The sequence below is a fragment of the Syngnathus acus genome, chromosome 5, assembly GCF_901709675.1.
Source record: "Syngnathus acus chromosome 5, fSynAcu1.2, whole genome shotgun sequence".
Lineage (NCBI taxonomy): Eukaryota > Metazoa > Chordata > Actinopteri > Syngnathiformes > Syngnathidae > Syngnathus > Syngnathus acus.
The window spans coordinates 12905911-12921272 of record NC_051091.1 but is presented as its reverse complement, the minus strand read 5'-3'; the positions used below and the strand labels follow the sequence as shown (position 1 = coordinate 12921272).

The window sequence follows — 15362 nt, the reverse complement described above, 5'->3', positions numbered from 1 at the left end:
AAGTGTAGACTGAGTCACCTGTGCTGTGTCAGGGAGGCGCATGGCTTGAGCTTTAGTGAATTCCGAGTAGAGCGCCTCAACGTTTCTCCTGCGTCCCCGTCTCCTCCTCAGGCAGTCGTCGCCCCTCAGACTTCCGTTGACAATTTGTCCTGTCACTGGGTGGATAAGCCCAGCCTGCAGGATTCCCGCCATGTCCATTGCCGCCGAGCCCGGCAGGGGTGCCGTAATAGGCGGCGGCACCTTGCGGGCAGCGTCCCCTGACCCAGAAGCCAGCGAGTCGCCTGGCGACTTGCTGAGATCCATTGCCGCCTCCTGCCAACCGTTCATCAAGAGATTGGCCGGCGGTGCGTCCACCCCGGGCGTCCTGCTCGCCGCTGCCTTCCCTGCTAGGGCCTTAGCCGTTGCCGCTGCTTCGTAGTCGAAGGAGTGCCGCCCTCCGGAACGCTTGAGTTCGGGGAGGAAGCCCGATGCCACCAGTCTCTCCTGTAAGAAAGGGAGGGAGGTGAGGCGCCAAGCCCCGCGGCCGCCGCCCCGCCCCGAGTACTGCCGGAGTGGACAAGACACACAAGAACGATGGGCTGGTTAAAACACAAAATGAGCAGCAGCATTATTTAGTACACACATCAAAATTGCGCCTCTGATGCCAAAACCACTTGGGAAGGCTTCGATTATAAGGGAATCCTCAGCAAAAAATGGCAATGGCCCAAATAACAGTGAATTTTGCTTTGAAGCAGACAATTTAGGCTCAACTGGATTAAGCACAGACCACGGGGCCATTTTCACTTGCTGACATAAAATTTGACCCAGAGAAAAGCTGCAACAATTATCCATTAAAATTAGTTTAGGGACCTTTTTTAATTTAGAGTCATCCAAAGCCTCACAATTTGATAAAGGAGATAAATATTCTCACCCACCCTCCAGAAAAGTCGATTGGTTGCGTGTTTCTTCTGCAATTGAAATTTCTGTTTGTATAGTGATAAACAATGATAGACACGTGCCATTTTTCTAACGGACCAAAACAGGGGCTATACCCGAATTTATTTTTTTTGCATTTTCTTCACTGTCAATTTTTTTAATAAAGGGTGGATTCTTTTTCTTTTAATCTGATTCATTGATGAAGTTACAAAATAAATGGGAGATTAATCGCTTCTTAAAATAAACATTAGTTGAAAGCATGTTTAAACCTGCAAAAATCTTTCAAGAACCCATGCCTCAAAAGGAATTCATACAGTTTTGTTTGCACCAACCATTTTAGGTTTGTTTTGCATATTCGCAAGGCTCCTTCAATTTTTGATAAATTCAACCCCAGACGCCAATTTCAGTGAGAAACATGAACATTTGGGAGACATGTCTTCTATGATGTGTTCTACAAAAAAGTCTCAACAAACCATGCCTGAATAAAAATAGGAAGTCAGCCATTTTGATTGAAGCAGACCTATGACCGATTGAGCACAACTAATGTAGAGCCACAAATGAATCAGCCATTTCTGAAACGTCTGCCATTTTGCTTACTTTGTCGTGGCTGTTTTGGACATTTCCAGTTGTTGTTTAAAGGCTCAAAACTGGTACCAAACATCCATGTCATGTACCTTTGAGCAGTTTCTTCGTAGGTACGACGAAAGCGTTAAAGACGACGACGCGCCTACGCGAACACATGCACGCGCAGGCACGCGGCATGACGTCAAGCAGAAAAGCCGGACGGCTTCAGCTCACCTTGGGCAGTCTGGCAAGAGGAGGCGGTATGATGGGGAAGGCCGGGCCCGGGTTGAAGGCAGTGCGCTGCAGCTGCTGCCGGGCCAAGTGGTTGGCACAGACTGAGGCCGGTGAGTCGTACTGGTCACTGGCCGAAGGCCATTTGCCCTTCAGAATGGCGTGGCAGATGCTATCCAAACGGTTGATGATCACGCGGTCCTGCCGAGACCAAACAAACAAGGGACGCCTCGGCATGAGACAAGAAGTCAACCCAAACTATCTTGTGAGGACTCCAGGTTTGTGGTACAAAACAGAACGCAACGATGCTGTGATGTAACGGTCGGAGTACCTTGGGCCAGTCGGAATAGGAGTAAAGCGCTTTCTCCTGGAGCAGCTGAGCAATGGTGGGCTCCCGGGCGTCGTGGATTTCGGGGGACTCGCACACAGTGAAGGGAGCGGTAAAGCTGGGACTTCGAGAATAGTCCTCGGCAGCAGTCACTGCAACACACCAACATTGACATCTCAGCAAGGAGCGGGCGCAGTGGCTCGCGAGACGACGCTCCAAATGATTTTTGCTATGGCATTGGGAACGAGACATGTTTCAAATGACTGTCCAACATGAATGAATCATGATAAGCTGAATCAGGCAAAGCATGGAAAATGTATTTGGCACATCCAGGGCCAGACTGGCTCACAGCGCCTTAATTTGCTCTTGCCCTTAACGTCCCATTCACAAAGGATTTTGCGCTCAAGGCAGCCCAGGGCAAAGGCTACCCCACATTGCGGGCTTTGCGGCATGGTCAAACGATACCAGTTTGGAGGAGACTCTCTGGCTCGATTCAAATCACAACTCAAAAGGCACTCGTTTCAAAGTGCCGACTCAACGTGTCATTTCCATCAGGCCCCTTCTGGTTGTATTTGACTGCATTTCTCTCAATGCAATTCTTATTGTTCTTTTAATGAAGGTCATTGTACGGTTTTATGATTATGATTCCAAGCCCAAGTAGCGTCTTTAAAATTATCAGTTGGACAGAGGTTGCTTATTTTGGACGACAAGCCCTCGTGCAATTGAGTGATGGCCGAAGTAACGTCTCGTGTATGTTGGACACAGAGTAATCCCTCACGCTGCTCTGGTAACTGTTGGAATAATTTAAGTGAAGCCTTGGCCTGCCAGACCTGGCGGCCTTGTCTTTACATTTTATGACTTTCCTTTTATCTAGGTTCTTCCTCTTTAGTGACAGCGATGTCTTTTGATCCCTGTCAGCCATATGTATCCTTCCTGTCCTTTTGTTAACTGTGTGTTTTTGTTCCTGTAAGAGGCCTTCACTAACAATGAGCAGAGCTTATTTGCATAGGCGAAATGTTCTTATTTGGTTCAAAGAAACTTCATTCCTTTTATCTTACTGTAGGTTTGGTTCATAGATTGTTGTTGGTCAGAACTGTTTTTCTTTAAGTGTTATATACAGTTTGAAGTACCGTAATTTTCGGACTATAAGTCGCACTGGAGTATAAGTCGCACCAGCCATAAAATGCCCAGAAAAGTGAAAAAAAAACATATATATGTATATAAGTCGCTCCTGAGTATAAGTCGCCCCCCCACCCAAACTATGAAAAAAAACCGCGACTTATAGTCCGAAAATTACGGTAGTTGCATACAAGTTATCCCATATTTACTCAATGTTTGTTTAAGTGTTTAGGACAGGACAAGTTACTCATTATTATTGTGTGTTAATTTACCAAGTAGATAAAGTTAGCCAAGGTTTAGTTGCATTGTTCCACAGGAAAGCGGCAATTCAAGTTATCTGATCACACTCGAAGACGAGTCAGCCAACCATGGGAGAAGAACAGCTGGTTGAGGAAAGAGGACAAGTTCTGCGGGGGTCACGGGCCGACAATGAAGTGCTAATTCACACCACACTACATTCCTTAGCTAATCAGCGTTGCTACAGACACAATCTCCCCTCCCTTTAGTGTAGCAACTCCTCTGTAACCAGGGCAACCAAAACATTAAATAGAGGAGCACGTGAAGTAAGGACTCAGAATTGATGGAGATTGTAACTGAGCTTGCTTTCTCTATCGTTCTCCTCGCGAGTAAACCTATTCTGGTTGTTTTCTCCTCTTCCTTCCAGCGTGTGGTTTAATGTCTGATGGTAAAGGGTGTTTCATAAAGTACGCAGTTTTTTAATTGCGCGGGATTTTTTTGTTTCAAGATTGTCAGCACTGTTCCTATCATTTTCGTTATTATCACTCCGATTAGAAGACCATTTGTCGTTTTTCCATTTTGTAGCCATGGAGCGGTTCAGTATCGAGCAACGCATTCTTATTGTGAAAACTCATTACAAAAACGGGGAGTGCTACGCAGAGACTGTCCGTAAACTTCGCGCGATCTTTGGACGTGACAATGCCCTGACCGCAACAACAGTTTCGAGGTTGGTACAGAAATTCGAAGAATCTGGGTCAGTTGCAACCAGAAAATCGCCCGGTCGGAACCGTAATGTTCGAACGCAACAAAACATTGCGGTAGTGCAAGACAGTGTGAATGTGAGCCCTGTGAATTTCAACGATCGGATGACTGCCTGCAGAGAAAGTGGAGGTGGACATATGCTCGATATCATTTTTCATTATTAAATTGAAGTATATGTTGAATGAAATTAAATAAAAATTTTGAATTTTGCATTGATTTTGGCTGATTTATTGCATTTTTAAAAACTGCGTACTTTATGAAACACCCTATATTTAGACCTGACAGTAACCAAACTGGAGCTCGAATTTGAATGAGACTGAATGAAAATGAGGCTCATTTGCACAGAGGTGGGAAATTTCTCTGATGTTTAAATCGGTGCAAATATCACCAGCGCGTCGAGATGCATACTACCCAGCGACGTGGTTCACCACGCACGCTTTGTGTGTTTTGCCCCATTTTTACCGCTTTGTGCCGAAAAAAAGCGACGCAAAGCTGTCGTGAATGTGGCCCCGGTGTGCAGGTGTGGGTGTAGCGGAGCGGCCCTTACCTGGTGAGGAGGGCATGTCGTCGTCCTTGGGCTGACCCCTGAGTTGGCCCGGCCGCTCTGTTTTGGCCTCCACAAAGTTCCGCCCACTGTCGTTCGAGTCCAGAGCACCCGGCTCGGTTTCCTCAGCTGAGGGCCGGAGGGCGTCCTGTTCTACGGATTCGCCTTCTCGGCGGACTCCGACTTCCGACTTGACGGTGCTCGTCTCAAGGTCCTGGTCGTCGGTCTTGATCCGGAGCTCCGATTTCTCCTCTGAAGGCGGCGCTGCCGGCTCACCCCGCTGGTCCGCCGTAGTGTCGTCCAGAAGACAGAAGCCGTCGGCCGTCCGCTCGGCAACGGGCTGGCCGCTGAGGCATCCGTCTTCTTGGAGAAGCGCTCCGTGAGCCCCGGTCATCAAGTCGGTCACGCCGGTGCGCTCCTCGTCGTCGTTCTCCTCCTCCTCTTCTTCCTCGGCAAACATCAGGGTGTCTACCTCCTCCATGGGACACATGAGCTGGTTGGGAACCTCCATGCCGTCCACCGGATCCCTCAACGCCGACGACGGAGGCTCGCCGGCACCCATGTGTGCCAAGTCCAAAGGCAGACGCAGACTCGGAAGAACGGCTGCCAAGTCACAGACACGATTAAACCTCATTTGAATGCTTGATTGAAAACTTCAAGAAGACCTTCATTTTAAGCCCCAGTTTGAAACCTGAGAAAATTACAACACTGATTCTGGCTTCTTAAAGTCCAAATTTTATGATGGATGAGGCGGCCTCAGGAGGAACCGGGGGCTTAGTGCCTCGCTGGCGCGATCCTTGGAACAATAGCCGGGGAACGAAGCCCCCACCTCTGGCTTGGGGGACGGCAGCTCTACCACTGAGCGACTCCGTCCTGAGGCTCCAAAACCTAACCTGAAGCCGTGGCCCTGGTTTTAATTCCTAAACCTAATCTTAAATTTGACTCCCTATCACAGCGGTGGCCAACCCGCGGCTCGCGAGCCGCATGCGGCTCTTTGGCTGGTTTCATCAACATTTGTGTTTATTTTTCGTGCGTATTTGCTTCGCTTGAGTTCAATATGGTATTTTGGTCAAACGCGCATGCGCGTGAGTTGAAATCCCGCAAAGGAGGAGGGACAAACAGAGCGATTGGTTTTGCTGGCTTTTTAATGAATGGCGACTGTGACTACGGGGGCCCATTAGGTCCAGAAAAGCTGACAAGACGCTTGCCAAAATGGCAAGGAAATAATGCACAGCTAAACGAATATATGACGATGAACACAGGACGTTTTTAACAGAGTTAAAGTTGTTTTTTGTTGAACGCTATGGCAAGCCATTCTGCCTGATATGTCGGACGTCATTGGCGCATTTAAAAGCTTCAAATGGTCAGCGCCACTTCAGCTCACTTCATGCCAATATCGATAAGGACTTTGCAAAAGGGACTGAATTTCGCAAGCACAAGTTTGGAGACTTTGAAAAGTCAGGCAGAAAAATAGGTAGTTTTTCAAAAAAATTACGAAGCACTCAGAGACTGTCACACTTGCATTGTTTCAACTGGCTTGGAACATTGCACGGGCTAAAAAGCCATACAATGAAGTGGAGTTCGTTAAAATATGCCTCAGTGACGTTATTGAAATCTTGTCTCCTGAATACGACAAACTAAAACGAATGGTCTGTCCCGCCACACATAGTAAGTGAAAAAACGTATGTTTTTGTTTGTGGAATTTGTTGAACTGAGAGTTTGTCTGTGTGAGACAATGCACACAATGTTCATTGTTGAAAATGTGGTCTTTGGTCTGTGGTTTTAGTACTGTAGGAGTCAATTTGTCATTATCATGTTGGTGCATGACATAATGTCACACAATAAATTTGGCTGAGCAGAGGGGTGTGTGTGTGTGTGCGCGTGCGTGTGGGGGGGGGTGTTCATGTGTGCTCATGTGTATGATGTGGCTCTTGTGGCTCTTAGTCTCTGACTGGTTGGCCACCCCTGCCCTATCATTTCAAATCAGAACCCAAATTTCATATTGCAACCCTAATTTGAAAGCCAGGTGCTTCTACTCAGGGAGTTGGTTGACCTGCCTGTTGAGTAGCAGTACCCGAGTGTATGGCTAAAGTCTTCTGCTTAAAAGCCGACCCTGAATTTCCTACTCAACGTCCACTTTCAAACCTTGGCCTGTCTTGATACGCCACTTTGAAAGCCTCGCCCTTGTCCAATGTAATACCGAGTTAAGAAACCGGCATTCAATTTGAGCACACATCATGAGCTCAGCGGGCTCTCTCACCCTCGTACGTTGACGGAGAGGCCACGAGCCGAGCTTTTTTGCAGCCACTTGTGCCGATACCTTTGTGCGCGTCAAGCAGAAGGCCATCTTTTTCCGTGCCCACGTCTTGGCACTTGCCGTCAAAGCGGAAGCCACCTCTGCCCGGGCCTTCACTTTCACCTCCATCTGCGTTCTGGCTCCCGACATCCTCCTCCCGGTGGCCCGCGATGTCGGGCGAGGAGAGCGGGGTGTGCGGGGGGATGTAGGGCGGCAGCGGGCTCGCCGCCAGGTCGTTTTGCTCCACGCCTGCTTCTTCGTTCACTCCAATGTCCTGATCACAAGCAGACGGATGAGCAGAGAATTGCATTGTAGTCCAAAAGCGGACAATGCTTGAACCTATTTGGCTCCTTTCAAAGCAGACTGGCCCACATTGGCTGCAGCCTGACTGGTCAGCCAATGACAATATACGCATTGAACTAGCGCTGCTGACTCATGACTATTTGAATACTCTCGCTGGGTTTCAAAGTTGACACCACCCATGCTTTCCTACCCCTATTTTTTTGTTCCAACATGTTTATGATAAGACTACAAAAGTTTATCAGCCGCTTATTTTCTGTAAGCTTCTACAGAGCGAAAAAGGGCTTTGATGGCAAAATATTACTCTGTCCAGATATTCAACAAAGAAGCATGCACTCTGAGTGATGCTGACTGACACGAACTGCGTTACCTTTTCGCATCATGGCGACACACACTTTTGGTAACCTGCACTCTGTTCGTAGCATTCCTACAGGTTCTCTGCTCAAGTGTCAGGTCCCTAAACTTGTGCGACTTCCTACCTGTTGCCATTTGCTCCCTCATAACGGATGAGCAGAGTTTACAGTCCTGTTCATTGACAAAGCTGAATTTGGCAGAGCGAGCCCATTGAAAATCATCTAGTATGGATGGCGACGACAATAAATGGCAGGATTCCAGCTGACCAATACAAAGGTCCGTCGCAGTTGAGAACAAATGCTCTTTAGGGATTGCCGTCATGACGAGTTCAACAGGCGAACCGGGGATCTTTTCAAACTGTATTAAAAAGCTGTCTGATATGAATCCCTGGATTATTCATCCTTTCCCTTTCAAAGACTTTATTCTTAATTGGACGCAAACGGAAGGCGAGAACTTCATCTGTGTGCAATAAGCAGAATGAACAATGCTACGAGTCTAAGTCCCGCCAAGCAGCACAAACCTTGAAAAGCAGGAAACTGGACGACTCTACGGAGTCTGCGGCAGAGGGGTGAGAGGGCGAAGACGGGGGAGGGAGGCCCAGACACTCTTCCAGAGTCCCATCGGCTGTGCCATTGCCCCGCCCAGACTCCTCGTCCTCCTCCAGGAAGCCCGTGGGACCCAAGATGGGGTCCGACTCGTTGAACATGTGGTGAGCTGGGCTGGAGTGGTCGGTCCCGTCCCAGGGCGCCTGCACGCAATGCTTGCTTAGTACCGGCAGACGGACAGAAAGAAAGAAAGCGATGCAATCATCCTGTTCATTTGGCTTCTTCTTATCTTACATTTATGTATTAAGAATATACGGGGCCGGCTTCTACCACTTCTGACAGGGGCAGCACAACTGGACCTCGCCAGCGCGCTCACCGCCATCAGGAGGATGAAGGAGCTGCATGCAGCTCTGGAGCTGTGCGCCGCTGCCCAAAACTGTTGCATGTTACTGTTGCGCCCGCTTTGTTTCTTTTTCTGCTTCTTTTCTTTTTGGGGGAGGATGGCATGTTTCCATTTGTTGGTTGGTGTGCGGTGAGGGAAGCATGCTGAAATACCTGCAGCCGATCCAGCTCCACGGACGGCGCCAGCAGCCCGGTCTCTTCGGACGATCCCTGCTCACCCACCAGCACGTCGCTCCTCAACTCGGAGCAGAGATCGGCCCCGCCCAGTCGTCCATACGGGTTAAGCATTCTCTGACCGCCCGCCGCTGAGTTGAAGGGGAAGCCGTTCAGGGCGTCCTTAGAGGCCTTGGCGCCGTGCAAGGCTTCCGCAGACATGGGGTCCAGGTCGGCCAGGCTCTCGTCCAGTGGAGGGCAGTCCAGGAAGTCCCCCCGAGAGGTGGAAACCATTCCCAGGCCTGTAGCGGTCGCCTCGTCCAAGGTAGGTGGAGGCGGAGCGCGGAGGTGAGAAGAGGAGGAGGAGGACGACGAGGGAGCAGAGGGAATGGTGACCTGCTGGGCGGCCTGCTGGGGGTAGTCTGGAGGCTGGGCCACGTCGTACAGGCAACAGTGGGGGGGCGGCAGCTGGGGAGGACGGCAGATCAATGGAAGGTTTAGTCACAAAAAAATAATACGATGGTGCCTTGAGATTCATACATACGCCATCAAGAAATGTTTCTCGGAATCTGAGAAACATACGGATTGAAGTTAAAACATTTTGATTGCAGTTACTTTTTGTGACGTGGTCATTGTTGTTTACTTGCCATTGTTCAATGATAAAACAAAGCCAAATCAACAAGGAGCAATGTGCCACTCTTGATGTCAAATTCTGTTTAATGGGGCTGGCAATATACGTCATGGCTTAGGTGACAATGAATGGCCACTCCTCTTGATTTCTCCAGTATAGTGCTTTGCTAACATCCGCAATCAAATCAATCAATCCACAATTAGAGCCCAGGCACCTTTCTTCACGTACCCTGTGAAGATGCGAGGCGTGGTGTCCCCTCACGTAGTTGCGGTGGGCCTCCAGGAAGCTGAGCTGCGGGTCGTTGAGGATGTAGAAGTCGGTGCGACTCAGGCCGTGTCGCGCCGCCCCAACCAGGAGATCGCGGTCGTGCTTGCCCGACTCCCACCACACAGGGAGGTAGAGCGAGGGGCGGCACAGCTGCAGGCGCGCCGGCAGCAGCGGGTGACGCAGAACCTGAGGGCGACCGGGATCCCGGCTGTGGATGACTCGCTCAGCAGCTTACCCGTTTGCGGCGTTAGCGATTTAGTCACCTGCTCGCGGATCTTGCGGAGAAGCTCGATGCGGTATAAGGTCCGAGCAGCTCGCTCTTCTGTCAGAGGCTCCACTGGAATGGCAGCGTCCGTCAAACCTGTGTGGCAGAGAGGATGGGGAGAATACAGCTTCAGACAGAGAAGAGGACCGCCAGAGACGAAGGCTGGGCAAATACGCAAGCAAATACAAATAACCACGCTTATCTTATTGATCTTGAAATTATGAGAAATATAAAAAACTAAATGTATTCACTCAACGACCAAAAGTCAACTATCAGAGACTCAACTCAGGCCGCCCATTCAATGCTGCATTTTGAGCACTTGATTCAGGTGTTTTTCTATTAGAGTGTTTTCTTTCCTGATTGCCTGTGTGTGTGTATGTTCCTGCAACATAATTGAGGGAACATCACTCCCGGATGCCAATGACTTTGGGTAGAACACCGGCCGGCAATGTTCTTTAAAAGGAAGCGTGGCTGTGTGCCTGTGTGTCTTAAAGCTTCTAGTCAAGCGCAACTGTGCTGCCCTGAAACAGATCACCTTCCTCCTTCCTGGGCGGGAGCTTGCAGGCGGTGCGACACATGCTGACGAAGGAATTGAAGTATCTTTCCAAGCTGTCGTCCGTCTTCCTTTCCAATCGCGCCAGCACGCGAAACTGCGACCAGTCGAAGGCTTTCCTCTCGGGATCGAAGGCCACGCCAAAGGATGACACTGTGCGGTAAAAGTCCATCTGCTCGCGCCGGCTCCATCTGACAAACACCATACACAACTGACCTTTCAGACACACCGACCAGAAAGGAAAACAAACTGTCCTGGCTTTACACACAAATTGTTGATTTTGACTTGCCTGACATGTTAACATGCAGATTGTTAAATTTGCTTGATTGCCCTGAGCCATTCAAAGACATTAGTTCAATTTTTAGATTGATACCTGTTTGCAAATTGCCCATCTTATTTTCCCTGTGCCTTTCACACAAAAATTTTAGAGTGGAATTTGCGCATTTCACAAACATTCGCACAATTGTAGATTTTGTCTGCTTCTGCACAATCAAACTGAAAAAAGAAAATTACATTTTCATCTGTCCGTGTCTTTCACACAGAGATCTGCTAAGCTGATGTTTATCTGCCTGTCCATTTCACGCTTAGAGCTGCAAAAAGTATTGACAAAGTCACGTGTCAATCATCCTCTCACCTTCTCTGCCACTCCATAAAAACAGCGTCTGATTCAGCGTGGGAGGCGGAGCAGCGCCTCAACTCCTCGCCAAGCTGCCAAGCCAGTGCTCCCCCCGCGTGGTGCCCGAGAGGGGCGCCTCCCGCGCTGCCGGCCACCACCCCAAGGCCCGCCAGGCCGTCGTGGAGTAGGAAGTCGGGGCGCAGCGGGGGCTCGCGGCGCAGCGTGAAGCGCTGGTAGGCTGTGATGAGGCGGCGCAGGCGGGCTGTCAGCGCCGGGCCGGTGGGCCAAAGGGGGCGCGCATGGACCACATGGAGGGCCGCCACTCCTGTGCCGCTTCCCACCGCCCCACCGAACATGGTCGTCACCAGCGTGGCGTCCTGGGCGCACAAGTCAGCAGCCGCTGCATGCGAGTCTGGCGAGCGTCAAAGGCAAACATCATCGATAGGCTGCTCTGACTTTCACGCTTCACCATCTGCAAAAGTGGTCTTTTTTTTCTGCCTGCACTTATCACACAAACCATTTATTCTGTGGGGGGGGGGGGGGGGGGTATTGTTACACGGAAATATTGCAAAATTGCTTTTATTTGCCTGTCTGCTCGTCACGAAAAGAACTGCATTTTTGACCAGCCCGTGTCTTTTAAAGCAGCGGTTCCCAAACTTTTTTGGGCCACGGATCGGTTACATGTCAGACAATATTTTCACGGACCGGCCTTTATATAAATATAAGAAACATTTATAATAAAAACCGCATAAAAATAAAACTCACCATTAAGTATCTGCTCCGTAGCTTTGTGGGCTCGACTGGGGAAACATGTTACGTGACCGGGACGAGCGTCTTGACCTAAATTATTTGATTGTCGATAATTTTTTTTTTTTTCTGTGCGGCCCAGTACCAAATGACCCACGGACCGGTACCAGTCCACAGCCTGGTGGTTGGGAAACTCAGTTTTAAAGGACAGTTATCTTGCAAAACTTTTTTACTTTTTTATTTTTTAAGCAAAATTGTGTTGTTGCTTTTTTTAAATCTGCCTTCAACTTTCAGGCAGAGCCTGCAAGTGCCTTTTATACAGACGTCCTGACTTTTTTTCTTAAGTCTTGTTTGTGCCTTTTACACAGGGATGTACTAAACTGTTCATGTGTGTCTGCCTTTCAAAAAGAGAGCCTGCCTCATTTGCTGCTGATGTGCATTTTTTTATTTGCTTGTGCCTTTTCAAACACGGTAAATTGCGTGTAGTGGTAAAGCAGTAAAGTGCTCAGTGGCCTTGTGGTATGAATGTCCGCCCTGAGACTGGGATGTCGTGGGTTCGATCCCCGCCGTGTCATTTTTAAGACTATAAAAAAATGGAACCCGATGCCTCCCTGCTTGACACTCAGCATTTAAGGGGTGGATTGGGGATGCTGTAAAAGCTGCACCTTCTTGAGCCGCCCTGCATGTGGCAGTACCTGCACCTGCTGGGCAAACGACCCTCTGAAGGCGAGAGGGTGGCAAGGGGACGGCACGGCCGCTTGACACCTAAAACAATCTTTGTGCTGGTAAGACTTGCAGAAATAACTGCTAGTTTACTCATCCGTCGGATCGACGGGAGATTCCATCCATCCATCCAAATTGCGTGTAAAAAGGCAACCACAGATGAGTTGTGTGAAAGTCTCCACTTGATAGTGAGGCTCGCGCGAAAGGGGATACTGACCTGGGGCAGCAGCGCCGCCGTCCGGCTTGTCGGCGCCGTCGGTGCTCAAGCGGCTCTCCTCTCCCTGAACAAGGTGTGCAAAGGAGCAAACGTCACAGAGCTGACGAGGAAGATGCACGCCCTACGTACCTTGTCGTTGTCGTCTCCTCCTTCACTTTGACTGTTTGCGTTCTCGGTGACGTCGTCCACTTTTGCAATGCTGCTCAAAAGAATAAAAACAAACGTGCACCCACCCTTATATTACTTGTCTCTTATCCGCTTGTTCTTGCTAAGGTTGTTATTGCTAAGGTTACTTTGTTTGCTTTTTTTCTGGCTATCTTTGTTTTTGTTGTTGTTTTTAGTGCCGTTGTCCAAGTGTTTTTGCTGTCACTACTTTCTTTTTGTTGCCCCCTTTCATAGCGCTACCTGTCGGCGGCGTCGGCAGCTGGCTCTCCTCCTCCCTGCTCGGTGGAAAGCGCGGTGACGTCGGGCATGCCGACCCTCTCCAGGAAGCACAAGTCGGCGTCGGCCCGCATGGCGTTGTAGCGCTCGTAGCCTGTTCGGGCGCATGTTTCAAACACTGTACCTCTTCTTCACGCGTCAAACATTGTGTCAGGTAACTCACCGTGTTTATGGACGCCTACAAGCAAAGACTTGTCTGCATCGGCATCCCACCACGACGCCGGAATCTCGATGTAGTCGATGTCAGGCAGCGACATGTCCAGCTTACTGGAGTCATCAAATGAATATGAATTTCACTCGTGCGGAGCTCTGACCTTACAACGTTTCATTTCAGTTCAGTGTGTGTGTGTGTGTGTGTGTGCGTGCGTGCATTCAGAAACGTGAGTGACTACCGCTGACATGAACTGAAACAATGACCAAACATCATGGCTTGCGGCAGCGCATTGTCCTACATTTATGAGTTAGTACGTGTGGTGCCTTGTACCTGGCGGGTGTGCCCTCCAGAGCCTGATTGGCTGCTTCACCCAGAACCTCTACCTTCAGGTAGTACAACATCCTCACCCTCAGTAGAACCCTGCACACAAACACGCAAACATAATTCAAGGTGAGAAGAGTCCAATGCGGCAAACGCCACAATTATGCAGCGGCTTTAAGCCAAAACGGCACACCTCCTTTTCAGTGGATCGACTTGTCTTGGACAAAAAGTGCATGATACGAGGTTGAAATGGCTTCAATGTCAGAATTCATATTGGTAGAGCGAGTGATCAAACGGCACCTCGAACTCAAGCTTCCTGTGTATTTTCTAGCCAAAAGGTTCTCGTCGACAATGTTCATTTGTGAAGGCTCCCTGAAAATGGCAAAACAGACTGTTTCACATAAAAAGGGCAGACTTCTCGTGGGACTTGGTGAGTCTTCTTTCGATAGACATTTCTCTCTGATTTCAGGGGCTGAATCTTAACAGTGACAAGACTACTTCCCTAAATGTCACCGAAAATGGCCAAAATGAGGCGAGTGTGTCGGCTGCTTAACAAAATGCGCTCACTACCGGTATCTTTTCGGGCATATGGTTTCGCTAGACTTTTTGGTGGGTCTACTCATGATGCACATGTCCACCAAATTTGTGGATGTGGCTTTGTCAAAGTCGCAACGCGATTGGGGGTGAATGAAGTAAAAGGTAGGACTGCTCTGACTTGTTGCAATGCTGTTTGAGGTGCTTCTTGTAGCTGTCGTCCTGCAGAACCACTTCGGGGTTGCAGTGGGCCAGCCAGTCGGCATTCTTCAGCTCGGGAACAGTCAGCGGACTCTTGGGTCTGTTGCCTTTGCGTCCACGAGGAACCGGTGCCGATAGACCTGAGGCACAGACACGCACGCACGCGGAAGTCAACCCTCATTGATGGAGACAGCTGGACTCGTAAAAGTCTGCGGTACCGACCGGAGTGGTTGAGCAGCTCTTGGTCCTGGTCCTGGCCCTCCTTGCTGGGGGAGATCAGGTCCCAGATGAAGCTCTTGATCTTGTCGTCACCTTTGTAGTGCTTCAGACTGTAAACCAGCAGAGCCCTGAAGGAAGAAAAGAAAACAATATATGCCGGAACGTACAAGCGTTTCATTTAGATCACCGCTCTCAAACTCAAGGCCCGGGGGCCAGATACGGCCCGCCACATCATTTTATGTGGCCCGCGAAGACAAATTGTGCATCAAATGCATGGGTCATTCCTAGAATTGCAAATTGTCTTCACTTTTAATATCTTCTTTTTAAATATTTGACCAGCTTTTACTCGTCTGATTTGAAAACGAGTTGCTTGTCAGTTTGTTTTGTAGCTTTTACTGTATATAATATAAAGTGCTCATACATTTATTTGGGTTGACCGTCATAATGGCCTTCCGATAGAAGCTATGACTACAATGCGGCCCGCGAAAAAAATGAGTTTGACACCCCTGATTTAGATCAACAATTCATTTATAGAAATGATTGGCCCATTCCTTCATCTATCCGTCCGCATACATACTGTATCAATTCCCAATCCATTGGTCGACCACCATCTCAACATCCATCCAGGAACCATCCATTCATCCGACCACTCAGACATGCACACCCACATCTAGTGATCTTATCCATCCGTCTGTCCATCCATTCATTCATAAAGCACTCCTC

General features: G+C 49.1%; 1 protein-coding gene across 11 annotated transcripts in view; it reads right to left on the bottom strand.

Annotated features, from left to right (window-relative positions):
* chd6 (chromodomain helicase DNA binding protein 6) overlaps positions 1-15362 on the bottom strand; it is a 64104-nt gene that overhangs the window by 11871 nt on the left and 36871 nt on the right. For 8 of the 11 annotated variants that reach the window (XR_005098047.1, XM_037252447.1, XM_037252454.1 and 5 more), the window contains exons 27-44: positions 14643-14767; positions 14401-14560; positions 13695-13784; positions 13374-13477; positions 13175-13304; positions 12899-12968; positions 12770-12833; positions 11101-11494; positions 10449-10657; positions 9912-10009; positions 9610-9834; positions 8751-9218; positions 8171-8398; positions 6961-7270; positions 4704-5303; positions 2042-2190; positions 1714-1911; positions 19-543 (exon numbers count right to left, since the gene is read on the bottom strand). Coding sequence is in view for 10 of the 11 variants with exons in the window: in XM_037252447.1 (XP_037108342.1) it covers positions 19-543; positions 1714-1911; positions 2042-2190; positions 4704-5303; positions 6961-7270; positions 8171-8398; positions 8751-9218; positions 9610-9834; positions 9912-10009; positions 10449-10657; positions 11101-11494; positions 12770-12833; positions 12899-12968; positions 13175-13304; positions 13374-13477; positions 13695-13784; positions 14401-14560; positions 14643-14767 (4147 nt within the window). In the remaining variant the exon portion in view is untranslated. The remainder of the gene's footprint in view (positions 1-18; positions 544-1713; positions 1912-2041; positions 2191-4703; positions 5304-6960; positions 7271-8170; positions 8399-8750; positions 9219-9609; positions 9835-9911; positions 10010-10448; positions 10658-11100; positions 11495-12769; positions 12834-12898; positions 12969-13174; positions 13305-13373; positions 13478-13694; positions 13785-14400; positions 14561-14642; positions 14768-15362) is intronic. The other 3 variants (XM_037252456.1, XM_037252455.1, XM_037252457.1) reach the window with 3 other exon arrangements.